We start from the raw sequence: 14172 nt of genomic DNA on the forward strand, positions 1-14172 counted from the left end.
ATGAGTTGGGCTGGTAGAAGTTTGATAACGCGGTTAGATATACCGTCGGAACTAGGAGCCTTGCGAGGACATAGGTCTTTGATCAGTTCTTTAACTCCATCATGGTGACCGGTGGTAATGCGTCCAAGGGGGGCAAGGAGGCTCTGCACTCGGCCTCCTTATTCACTAATTCTATATGTACGGGATCCGCGGATTGATTGCTGGGAGTGCACTGGGATCGCAATGTATCGACCTGCAGCTCTGCTTTTTGGTAGTCATCGTACGCCGCGAGTCAGCCTGAGGGGCCTACGAGGAAGAGCATAGTTACTACCGTATTCGATTTTAGAGTCCGAGCTAAACGGTAATAGAACCATTGGTAGGGGTAGAAGAGAGTTTAATCCAAAAAAATACATTAACGACCATAAATTAAATAAACATAAGGTTCATATCAAATCAAAACTCAATATTAATAATAAATATTTTTGTTGGATATTCCATAATTGTCATAACAGTGGTTTATGCGTTGAAAAGCATCTAAACCTACATCAAATATATACCATTTAAATATACATAAAATATGCATAAAATATACATGTTACATACGTCTCTATGATGCTGTAGTGTATCAGTTTTAATTGTGTAGCAACCAAACACGGTCACAAACACGTACGAAAACAGTTTTCCAGAATCTTCAACGCTTGTTAATTCGTTATCGTTATAATTGTTTAATTTAATTCGCTGTTTGTTGTTAAGTCGTTAAACCAACGAACGTCATAAGTAACCCGGACTGTATTTTAAAAAAAATAAGCTATCGTTTTATTATTCACAAATATTCCGAGAATTATGCTGAAAGATAAGTTATATTTCTTATTTCATTTGAGGTCGGCGTACAATCGTCACACACTTAAGAGATGTTGCATAACATTCCAAATAACCTGAATCGGCGTGTGGTGCCAATGATGAACATCAAATTCAATATTACGTTGTAAGATAAAACGACTTTTTTCTTTCATCCGTTTTTATTTTTAGAACATAATTATTAAAGATTGTTCAAACTTGTACCAGGACTACGAGTCTAAACAGCCTAACCTGCTCCAGTGGAATTATTAATATCTATACTATTATTATAAAGCTGAAGAGTTTGTTTGTTTAGTTGAGCGAGATAATCTTAGAACCTATTGGTTCGATTTGAAAAATTATTTCAGTGTTAGATAACCCATGTTTTGAGGAAGGCTATAGGCTATATTACATCACGCCAATATAAGCGGAGCACTTATAAAGTATTGGTTCGATTTGAAAAATTATTTCAGTGTTAGATAACCCATATGTTGAGGAAGGCTATAGGCTATATTACATCACGCCAATACAAGCGGAGCACTTATAAACTATTGGTTCGATTTGAAAAATTATTTCAGTGTTAGATAACCCATATGTTGAGGAAGGCTATAGGCTATATTACATCACGCCAATACAAGCGGAGCACTTATAAACTATTGGTTCGATTTGAAAAATTATTTCAGTGTTAGATAACCCATATGTTGAGGAAGGCTATAGGCTATATTACATCACACCAATACAAGCGGAGCACTTATAAAGTATTGGTTCGATTTGAAAAATTATTTCAGTGTTAGATAACCCATATGTTGAGGAAGGCTATAGGCTATATTACATCACGCCAATACAAGCGGAGCACTTATAAACTATTGGTTCGATTTGAAAAATTATTTCAGTGTTAGATAACCCATATGTTGAGGAAGCCTATAGGCTATATTACATCACGCCAATACAAGCGGAGCACTTACAAACTATTGGTTCGATTTGAAAAATTATTTCAGTGCTAGATAACCCATATGTTGAGGAAGGCGATAGGCTATATTACATCACGCCAATACAAGCGGAGCACTTATAAACTATTGGTTCGATTTGAAAAATTATTTCAGTGTTAGATGGGTGTACGAGCTCACAGCCCACCTGGTGTTAAGTGGTTACTGGAGCCCATAGACATCTACAACGTAAATCCGCCACCCACCTTGAGATATAAGTTTTAAAATCTCAGTATAGTTACAACGGCTGCCCCACCCTTCAAACCGAAACGCATTACTGCTTCACGGCCGAAATAGGCAGGGTGGTGGTACCTACCCGCGCGGACTCACAGGAGGTCCTAGTAATTACGCAAATTATAATTTTGCGGGTTAAATCATTCGATTTCCATGAGTATTAAAATAACATTGCAGCAAAATAATGATCAAGCGCGTATAACGATCTCGTACAAGGCGCCGGCCTACAGATGGGCGGCGGCACAGAATAAGAACAATAATAAGAAACACCCAAATCACTTTTGAAGTCGTCGTGGCCTAAAGGATAAGACGTCCGGTGCATTCGTATCGAGTGATGCACCGGTGTTCGAATCCCGCAGGCGGGTACCAATTTTTCTAATGAAATACTTACTTAAGAAATGTTCACGATTGACTTCCATGGTGAAGGAATAATACCGTGTAATAAAAATCAAACCCGCAAAATTATAATTTGCGTAATTACTGGTGCTAGGACCTCTTGTGAGTCCGCAAGGGTAGGTACCACCGCCCCGCTTATTTCTGTCGTGGAGCAGTAATGCGTTTCGGTTTGAAGGATGGGGCAGCCGTTGTGACTATACTGAGACTTTAAAACTACATCTCAAGGTGTGTGGCGCATTTACGTTGCAGATGTCTATGAGTTCCAGTAACCACTTAACACCAGGTGGGCTGTGAGCTCGTCCACACATCTAAACAATAAAAAATAAATAAATAAACTTCAAGATAGGGTTTGAAAATTGTAGTTTTTTCTCGATTTCTCCAGGATCTCATCATCTGATCCTGATCCTGATGATTACAGGACCATTTGCGAAACCTACCTTTTCGAACAAAAAAAAAATAGTAGTATCAGAATCTGTTCAAGCATTCTCGAAAAATCGGTGAACATACATAGATAAAAAAATGGTCGTCGAATTGATAACCTCCTCTTTTGAAGTGGGTTAAAAAGCGTGATTTTGTTGCCTTAAATAGCTTCTTAACATTCTATTAATCAAAAATATTTTCACCTTCTACGTAAATGAAGTAGCGGGTAAAATTTAGCCTTATCCCAAAATAACTATTCCACGCAGACAAAGTCGTGCGCAAAACCTAGTTCTCTTATAACAAGATTTTATCGAATCTTATAAAGTGATTGACACCATTACATGGAGCCTTTTTAATACGCTTTTTTTTTCTTGACGTCTTAAATGTCACAAGCAGATTTGTCCGTTGGTATTTAAATTAAAGTCTGCCTAAATTATAATTAAATATTTAAAAAACAAGTTTGATTCCCAATATTGACTCAAGAGAGCAATGCGATATAAAGTTTGGCCTGCAAAAAGACTTATGCTTTTATAAGTACAGCTACTAGCTCGCAGAGATTGCTCTCATTTATGGCGGAGTTGTCAAATACTAGCTACGTCTATTTGATTCCATACCGAAGTAGACTGTTCCGACAGTTGATAATTCGGTTATCACAGATCGTTTTAACCTCAACATCTATGCAGGTACTTCGGTTCTTCCTAGGTTTTTTTTATTGCCTTTGTAGGCAGACGAGCAGGCGGCTCACCTGATGGTAAGTGGTTACCGTCGCTCGTGGACGTCAGCAATGTTAGGGGCACAACCAAGTCGCTGCCTACTGTTCAGTACTCTCCACAGGCTTCGTTTGAAGAAAGATATGTCATAGCACGCGGAAAACACCGTGGAGGAGACTTCATTCCAAAGCCGGATGATACGTGGCAGTAAAGATCTCTGGGAACGTACTGCCGATGAACGCAGCGGTTCTAGGTAGTATGGATGGATGAGCTTTGCTCCGGTAGCTGGAGGTGTGATGGTAAAAGGAGATGGATGGATCATCTCGAAAATTTCCTCAGAGCACTCCCCATAGAACATACGGTACGAAACAAGGGAAGAACCGAAGTCCCGAAGTCCCGAAGTCCCGAAGTCCCTCAGGTCGAAGCAGCACTCCATGTGAGGCCGGACCTGCGCTTTGTAAAGCGCTAGAGTTTTTGTAGTATGTGTTCCATGGAGAGAGCTTTGAGGAACTTTGAAATGATCTCATCTTCATTTTATCATTGTATCAATCGCCACTGGGGCCGAGTTTATGCATATCATGTCGTAGCATTGCGCTCATCCAGAGATCTTTCCATAATTTCTCCAGAGTTCTTTCACGTTCGGCTTTGGAAGGAGCACCTCTCCACAATTATACGTGATCGATACGACTTTAAATATGACTTGAAAATATTCCTAAACGGGAGGTAGCGGTTCAACTGTGCTCCTGACATAGATGATGTAACAGCAATTATACCGGTCATCGTTCTCGTCGAACCCATCGCTTGCGCCGAAGGGCTCGGCGAGTAAATTAACCCACAGACACAGCCCACTGAGTTTCTCTCCGGATCTTCTCGGGGAGGTCGCATTTCCGATCTGGTGGTAGATTCTGCGAAGCACTGCTCTTACTAGGGTTAGTGTTAGCAAGTACGTCAGGTTTGAGCCCCGTGAGCTCACCTAATTGTTAGGGCTACGCTGAAATTGTCTCTCAAGAACGGGTAGGTAGGAAATAAGAAAAGAAAAAAGCAATTATTTCCTTAAATGAACAAATTTTTAAAAAACATTTTGATCACGCCATTTTAATTTAACCTTTATAAATTCTGCCTGATGCAACAACGTATTTATTTCAAATCATTTTCAACGTCACCTGTTTGGTAACATCGTAAATACGCTGCAGGTATTTCAAGAACCGTATTATAGTCGTATTCGTACGGCAGGGATAACTTAACGCATGACTTTACTACGTTAGAGCTTGCATCAACCGTTTGCATCAATCGGCCATAGATAGGATGACATTAATTTTGCTGCATAATTTAAGGTAGCATGCAGTAATTGAATTGAATCTATAATCCAAATCTCTATGCGTAATTAATGTTAAAAACGGGCTCATAATACGCCCTGACATCGGTGAGAGTCCCATTTGAAATATTCACGTAACTAATAGTTTAACGTTATTTGCTTTGGATGACTTCAGCTCAGGACCCATTTGATATTAATTAGTTACTACAGACCATATACATCATAGAGGTAATGCTGCCGGACACCTTGAGACATATGACTGAAGCCTTACTTATATTTAAACGTTATCTCACTCTACAGACCGGAACTCATCATTAATTCACTGCAGAAGTACATGGCGGTATCCACCCGTCTAGTAGATCCTAATGTACTAATCCTAAGTTAACGCAGATATACAGACATAGAATATCAATCCAAGGTATATTTTACATTCATAACAATCCATAAGGTCGTAAGTTACGGGAGTGTGCCAAAGGGCATTTTGGTAATAACTTTTGTAAAAACTGTTGGAAATTGGAAAGAAAGCAGCGGATGAATAGCTGCTATCTTTTTATTGCTCGTAAATCTCATAAAAAAACAATAATAATAACCTTCGACAACAGGAAACAGACAAGCCACTGCTTATTACAAATCCTTATCAGACTGTATGAACTCATTTATCTCACAAATTGAAGTTCTACAGTAAGCCGCCGAAATCTCAATATTCAATAAGTAGACGTCCAAAGTTACTCAGAAATATTTTACTATAGTATATAATCAATTTATTTATTATAATAAAAAGAACACAATATTAATATTTTACTTGTCTATTAGAGATATGTTCTTTAATCATTAAATGAAATCAACAATGGAATGCACACGATTGCATACTACTAATGTTCCTTCATATCTGTTTTCCCAGATGTGGAACAACACAGTGAAGAAAACAATTATTTGCTAAATTAAAGTAAAAATTAGTGTAGACAGATCACTAATTATGAAAAATCTATTTACCTTACTACGTTCTAATCTATATTTAGAATAGAAAGATACGGATAAACAATACGGAAGAAATGTGAAATTAATGTACACCTGTGTAATAAACATTCCAAATTGACGTCAATAGCAATAGCAAGTACATAATATTATGTCCGTTAAAACATCGTCATTAAAATGTAGGCACGTATTTCTTGTATGCCATCTTAGCTTGTTATTTTTTGTTCTACTTTTTATTATTTTAATTAATTAATCCACTATTGAGTTCATCGAATGTAAGTTTACGTGCTGACTTCAACATACGTATATCGTTAAAAATTAATGAAGGTGTCTGATTGTGTCATCGAATTAAATTTGGGGCCCTTAAAAAAATCCAAAACTCACATTTTACATTTTTTTGTTATATCCGACCCATACGACAGGGTAACGCAAAGCAGCCGTATCACGGTCCTCTGTCTTGTCGGATACCCCGGATCCACTTTCGATCCATTTGGGTTCTTCAAGCACCGATCACCATCCTCGTCGAACTAGTCGATTACGACGAAGAGCCAAGTTTTTTTTTTTTTTTTTTATTGCTTAGATGGATGGACGAGCTCACAGCCCACCTGGTGTTAAGTGGTTACTGGAGCCCATAGACATCTACAACGTAAATGCGCCACCCACCTCGAGATATAAGTTCTAAGGTATCAGTATAGTTACAACGGCTACCCCACCCTTCGAACCGAAACGCATTACTGCTTCGCGGCGGAAATAGGCGGGGTGGTGGTACCTACCCGTGCGGACTCACAAGAGGTCCTACCACCAGTGATTACGCAAATTATAATTTTGCGGGTTTGGTTTTTATTACACGATGTTATTCCTTCACCGTGGAAGTCAATCGTGAACATTTGTTGAGTACGTATTTCATTAGAAAAATTGGTACCCGCCTGCGGGATTCGAACACCGGTGCATCGCTTCAACACGAATGCACCGGACGTCTTATCCTTTAGGCCACGACGACTTCAAAACCATAAACCATAGACACAGCCCACTGAGTTTCTCAAGGGGTCGCGATTCCAACCCGGTGGTAGATTTCTGGTGTTACTAGGGCTGGTGTTGGCCAATTATCTCATATTCTCACCTGCCCGTCCGCATGACTCTGGAATAGCCCCTTAGGCTACCAGCGAATAGGTAGATGAAACAAATCACCAAAGCAGTTTAATCGACAGGTACATAATTTTTCTATAAAACAATAAACGCTAATGTTATTCAAAAATATTTAGGGCCCAAATCGTCTTTTCGCATTAAAAGTGTACAAATTTAAAAAATATTCGAAATTGAGTTAAAATCATTTGGTATCACCAGTATTTTTCTCATAAATACTGTCACAAGAACGTAGTTTATAGTAGTATTTAGTAGTAAGTATATAGTAGTATTTATATACCTATATTTAGAATACCATTAACAAAATTAATACATAATTTTATCTTACTTTAAAAGATAGATAATGTTACTGGTAAAAAATAAAAAATAAATAGTGCAAAGATGAATAATATTAAAAATATCACATGTTAAACCTTTCAAACACTTTACAATAAAATTAGTATGTTTTGAGATTCTACAATTTTAATGCGAGAAGACGAAATGTGGAAATGTAACTGTAAAAAGGTAAAAAATTTAGCGTGAACCCTTCAGCCGTGGGAAGGAATGCAGCCACAACTAATAACCAAATTATATGTAAATAAAATCAACAACTTTTAAAAGCCGAATTCAACTCTCTTGGCCTACGCCGAATAATCCAAGCAAATTGACCGTCTGATTGACAGTCTTTTCAAAAGAAAGTAACATAAGCTTTTTTGTTGCATTAAAAAAATGTAAATTAATTAGTCAGTAATACGAAACTAGAAAAACCGGCTTAACATTCATCGAGCTTAATCCGTTTAAAGTCAAATAATAATTTCACAATCTCGAAAGATTCGTTATTGATTTTTCCAACCGGATTTAGCTTTGGAAGACTTTATTTACATTACGGATGTAGTTTTAATGCATTAACCATATATCTGTAATTAACACACAAGCTAATTAATAATCGTTCCACACTCAACTTTGACTCAAAACATATGTAGATATTATCAATGTCTACAGGATCAATAATCAATTATCTAGTTTTTTTTATATTTACGAACCAGCGATAATTACTAATGGCTACTTGTATTATTTAGTGAATGCCTGAAATAAATGATAAATACAACTATACAAAACTAAGTTTACTAGTATTTATGAACTAAAAAATTCAACTGAACGTTTTCAATCATACGTCTAATGTTTTATTTATGAGACAAAATTAGACATTTTGCTTCTTCTTTACGTGATGAAGGGTCTCCTAGTAATCCTAGGAAAATAAAGATAATCGCTTCCAAGGCTCCTAGTGTCCTCCTTCACTTCGGTGGAGGAAACGTCTGATGAGATAATTGGAGCGTTGGGTCTTCAAACCCTGCTGAGGCCGGACGAATGGGTATAGTTTATTACGCAACATTCAAAACTACAAAATTAAGGATACCTCTTTTGTTAAATAAAAGTATTTTCCCTCATATAATCTATTTAAGCCCTCCGTCATTTCGATGGATGCTAACCGAGGGGACGATGGGGAGCTTTAAGCAAATCAATAAAGACATCAAATCTAAGATTACAAAAAAAAAAATTCAATAAGAACTAGCCTACAAAATGAAAGGTAAATAAATATCTTGATATAGTTTAGAATTCAAAGTGTTACTAGCCATACACTTTATTTGATAGAATAAATCTTAAGTAAGGAAAAGTGTGTTTACTTTTTAAACTACATAGACTGGTAAACGGGTTCACGGGTTGATTAAGTAGTTATCGGAGCCCATAAATATCAGAACATGAATGCTTGACCTGATGATGCGTCAACCTTGAGACTTGTGGTATGTGTCTCAAATGTACATTATATACTCAAATTTAATTTATTGCGGGTTAGATTTTGATTAGGTGCCTACTCGATAATGTTTCTTCCTCGTATCATTTAGGTACGATGACTTCGATGAGGTTTCTAAGCATTACAGTGAAACAAGGACTCCTGATATAATTATACGAGTAGTACACTAAAACTACTTAGTCTGGCCATAAATACTGTTATAATAAAAAATAAAAAAAAATCTATTGCAAATAACATTTATTAATACATAAATATAAAACAATTTAAAGTATAAAAAGCTTATTCGAAGTGGTCTCCATTGGCTGCAATACAGTCTTTTAAACGTTGAGGTCAGTTATCAATAGAAGCACGTACTCTTTCCATGGGAAAAATGTTCACTGCCAATCGTTCGGATTGTTTTAGGGACTCCAAATTATCATGGCGTTTAGAGCAAGCCGTACTCTCTAAAACTGACCATAAATCATAATCCAGCGGATTAAGATCAGTACTAGAGGACGGCCAGTCTTCAGCTCTGATGAAGTTCGAAACGTTCGTTTCCAACCAAGACTGCGTAGACCGAGCTTTATGACCTGGCGCAGAGTCTTGCTGGAAGGACCATTATTGAACATGGTGTTGTTAAGGGGCTTCACTACCTTCTCAAGAATGGTATCTTGATACACTTGTGCCGATGTTTTGATACCTTTTTCACAAAAGTATGGCCTGGTCACTCCTTCGAAACTAACACCCCACCAAACTATCACTGGAGTCGGATAGTGCCCACGTTGCACTCTGTCGAGTAATTGAGAAGCTTCCTTAGAGCTTTGAGCATAAATACGGTCATTTTGTTTGTTAAAATGTTGCTCAATTGTAAAAAAATTCTCATCCGTAAACAAAATTTTTCTACGAACTCCCTTTGCGTACCGCTTCAGTAGTTGTTTCGATTTTACCACCCTATTCTCTTTTAAATTATCAGTTAAGAAATGACCAGTACGTCTCTTATAGGCTGCAAGTCCTAAGTCATCTTTTAAAATACACGACATGGCTCTAGGTGCTTCTTATCCCGAGATAAAATCTTTTGCTTTCGGACAGGATTTCTTCGAATTCTTTCCCTTACTGCTTTGACCACCTTTTTCGTACGAACACTACGTGGACGGCCAGATCTTTTTCTGTCACTAATAGAGGAGGTCTCATTGCACCTACTAATAGCCCGGTACACAAATATTTTACTAATACCAAGCGTATGGAGAGTTTTAAAAATTGCATTTGGCTCCATACCTACTTTGTGTAATGCAATCACAGCGATTCGGTTCTCTTTATCACCCCATTCCCATCCATCTTAATATCGCAAAATATTGTCCAATGTATTAGCGCCAAAATGAGAAAACTCAAAGAGCAATCATATAAAAATGACAGATTCCAAATTCAAATTTAATATTTTGTTTATTTTTAATTGTAACAGTATTTGTGGCCAGACTATTTTACGCAAGTCTGGAGTAATAATCAAGTTTCGAATCGAATTATCAAGATCATTGATCATAAATAGGCCACGAGCAATCGAATTCATTGATTGAATAGCTCTATAATTACTATGAAACTACTATCTTTCTGTGATTAAAAAAGGTGAAAACATAAATAACATCAAAGTTGAAAAATGTCTTCGACAGACCTTATACAGTATTTATGATTTAAAACACAATTAAACAAAAATCCTCTCTCCATTGCCTATTCTATCAAGTGTGGACTGGAGTCTGCATTATATGTCATTTTTATGATACTACCCAACCTCTGGTACGATGATATTTTTCACATAGACTTCTGGTCTGTATAAATATCTTTGAATACTTACGATGGTGTCGGTTTATTATCTTTTATATACATATTTCAATCTATTTAAATGATAATACTAATTAGATAAAACATGCAAAAATATATAAATATTGAACGGTGTGACGAAATTAGTAAGTTTAATTAATGAATTAATTAACATGTGGTTACTGCATTGTGAATTTAATGAAGATTTTATCGAGTTTAAATAACTCACTTGACTAAACATTGATTTTCATTTCATGTGGAGATTAAAAATTGAAAAGATTTTGGGAGCTCCAAATACTACCGCTAAAAAAAAGCCAGCATAGCTTTACCTGTTAATAAAACACGACATTTACAAACTTGGGTTCATTTAAAGAATTATAAAGGACTAGCGGTCCGCTCCGGCTCCTCTTGGGTCTTTAACAAAAATTTCAACGATATCTGACATTGTTTTATTTTTTTAAATAAAAGAACACTTATTGTGACATAACTATAATGGTTAGATATATGCTCTTGCGACACTTTTTGTAAATAATAATGTGTTCTACAAAGTCGTAGTACATTATTTTATTCTATCATCAATAGTTTTCGCAGGGTGCGCAATGTAAAGAGTATTTTAGGTATTTTTTTTACTGCTTGAGTTACATTATTAGTCTTAGTAAGGATCCCTATTTTTTTTCAAAAAAGATTATGGCCTATGTCGCTCAGGAATAGTGTAGCTTCCAAACAGTGAAAGAATTTTTCAAATCGGCTCAGTAGTTTCGGAGCCTATTCAATACAAACAAACAAATCTTTCTTCTTTATAATATTAGTATAGATGTATTGAGCGCAATAAATTGGCATATTATTGGCCTATCGGAAACCCGAAGAGAGGGAGAGAGTTGCGAACCCCTAGCTTCAGGGAATATGCTCTTCTATCGAGAAGGAGAACAGCTCTCGCAGGGCGGCGTTGGTTTGCTTGTCCACAAATCCCTTGTCAACAACATTACGGAAGTCAGTGGTGTGTCGGCGCGGGTTGCGTATCTTGTAGTAAAACTAAACAGTAGATACTCATTAAAAGTTGTGCAAGCATACGCTCCCACATCCACATACTCTGACGAAGTTTACGCGGTCTTTTACGATGATATCGTAAAAGCCATCGAACGCACCACTAAGACCCATTATACCGTAGTGACGGGGGATTTCAACGCGAAAGTAAAAATACAAGAATGTGGAGAGCCTGTATTGGGACCCCACGGTGTTGGCTCTAGGAATTCCCGAGGGCAAATGCTGGTAAATTTTCTTGAGATGCGGGGGCTTTTCTTGATGAATTCATTCTTCAAGAAAGGACTCCACAGAAAATGGACCTGGCAAAGCCCAGACGGGAAGACTAGAAATGAAATAGACTTCATTTTAGCTAATAAGCGGCACATATTTAGGGATGTCACCGTGATCAATAGGGTTAAGACTGGCAGCGATCACCGGCTGGTACGCGGCACCCTAAATATCGACATTAAGCTGGAAAGATCGCGTATGGTAAAGTCTGGCTTGCGACCAACTAGGCAACAAATCTCGGAGCCCCCAGAAAACTTCCAATTAGAAGTCAAAAACAGGTTTGACGTTTTGGAAACTGACTGCGATGTGGATAAGCGTACCAACGAAATGGTGAAAATTATAAGAGAAGTGGGCAATAAATACTTTCAGCATAGCAGAAAAGGCCAAGACACAAACCCTCCAACGAGACCCTGCTATTGATGCAACGGCGAAGGGAAACTGCAGATGCTGCTCCGTCAGATGGAAAAACTATAAACACTAAAATCAAAAAGCTGATTAGGCGTGAACTTCGCCAATTCAACACAACAAAGATTAAAGAGGCAATAGAACAAAACAAAGGCACCAAAGTGTTTATACGGCAGCAACAACTAGACCGAAGCCATCTGACGAAGCTCAAAACTGCCGATGGAAGAATTGTTAACTCAAGATCAGAAGTCCTCACTGAAGTGGAGAACTACTACCGTAGTCTCTATGCCTCACATGCTCCCAAACCCTTTGCCCACCCAGAGAATGATCACCGAGCCCCTTTAGTCCGCCACTATACGGAATACATACCCGACGTCAGTATAGAGGAGATAAGGGCTGCTTTGGAACAGCTTAGAAATAACAGAGCTACAGGGGATGACGGAATCAGTACAGAATTGTTGAAAGCAAGTGGTACACCAGTTCTCAACCAATTATGCACAACGTTCAACACGGTCATCCATAAAACGACTACACCGGAAGCCTGGAGCAAGGGTACTGTTATTCTTTTCTTTAAGAAGGGAGACCGTGCTCTGCTCAAGAACTACAGGCCTATTTCACTTCTTAGCCATATTTATAAGCTGTTCTCGAGAGTCCTTACAAATCGCTTGGCCTCTAGACTTGACGAGTTCCAACCTCCGGAGCAGGCTGGGTTTCGCAAAGGCTACAGTACGGTGGACCACATCCACACGCTGAGACAGGTTATTCAGAAGACTGAAGAATACAATCGTCCTCTGTGTCTCGCGTTTGTGGACTACGAAAAAGCCTTCGACTCCATCGAAACTTGGGCTGTTCTGGAATCCTTACAGCGATGCCTAGTCGATTATCGGTACGTTGAGGTGTTGAAGAGTTTATATAAAGCCGCCAAAATGACAGTCCAGATCCAAAACCAGCAGACAAACCCGATTGAGCTTCACAGAGGGGTGCGACAGGGTGACGTTATATCGCCGAAGCTGTTCACTGCTGCTCTCGAGGATGTCTTCAAGACTCTGGACTGGAGTAAACTGGGCATCAATGTCAATGGCGAGTATCTGTCACACCTCCGATTTGCGGACGATATCGTTATAATGGCAGAGTCGCTGGAGGATCTCAGCTGTATGCTAGGTGAGCTCAATGCCGCGTCACGACGTGTTGGCCTGGGAATGAATCTGGACAAAACTAAGGTCATGTTCAACGACCATATCATTCCTGGACCGGTAATAGTCGAATCTGCGGTACTCGAAGTTGTGTCTGAATACACCTATCTAGGCCAAATTATTCAGCTGGGCAGGGCCAACTTTGAGAAGGAAGCTGATAGGCGCATACAGTTGGGCTGGGCTGCGTATGGAAAACTCCGTCACATCTTGAACTCAGCAATCCCGCAATGCTTAAAGACAAAAGTTTTCAACGCTTGTGTGCTGCCGGTCATGACATATGGCGCTGAAACGTGGACATTAACCGTAGGTTTGGTCCGTAAGCTCAAAGTCGCTCAGCGTGCTATGGAAAGGTGTATGCTCGGAGTTTCTTTGATGGATCGAGTCAGAAATGATGAAATTCGTCAAAGAACCAAAGTAACCGACATAGACCCAAAGGTTAACAAGCTGAAGTGGCAATGGGCCGGACATACGTGTCGCAGAACCGATGGCCGATGGAGCAGACGTGTTCTGGACTGGAGACCGCGTACCGGTAAACGCAGCGTTGGGCGTCCCCCTGCCCGTTGGACCGATGACTTGCGGCGATATGCTGGGAGAGATTGGATGCGGAAGGCGGAGGATCGTTCATTGTGGCGGACTATGGGAGAGACCTACATCCAGCAGTGGAGAGATACAGGCTGATGATGAT

The 14172-nt window shown here is 38.7% G+C and overlaps 1 protein-coding gene across 1 annotated transcript; it reads left to right on the top strand.

The window, feature by feature from the left end:
• Positions 1-14172, top strand: LOC149503156 (uncharacterized). The gene is given in 5 exon segments (XM_089740415.1): positions 1-104; positions 11388-12022; positions 12025-12068; positions 12070-12283; positions 12286-14172. Coding segments are annotated over 5 exon segments (2877 nt in total). The 3' UTR covers positions 14166-14172.

Source organism: Bombyx mandarina, chromosome 04, assembly GCF_030267445.1.
Source record: "Bombyx mandarina strain Sakado chromosome 04, ASM3026744v2".
In the NCBI taxonomy this organism is placed as follows: Eukaryota; Metazoa; Arthropoda; class Insecta; order Lepidoptera; family Bombycidae; genus Bombyx; species Bombyx mandarina.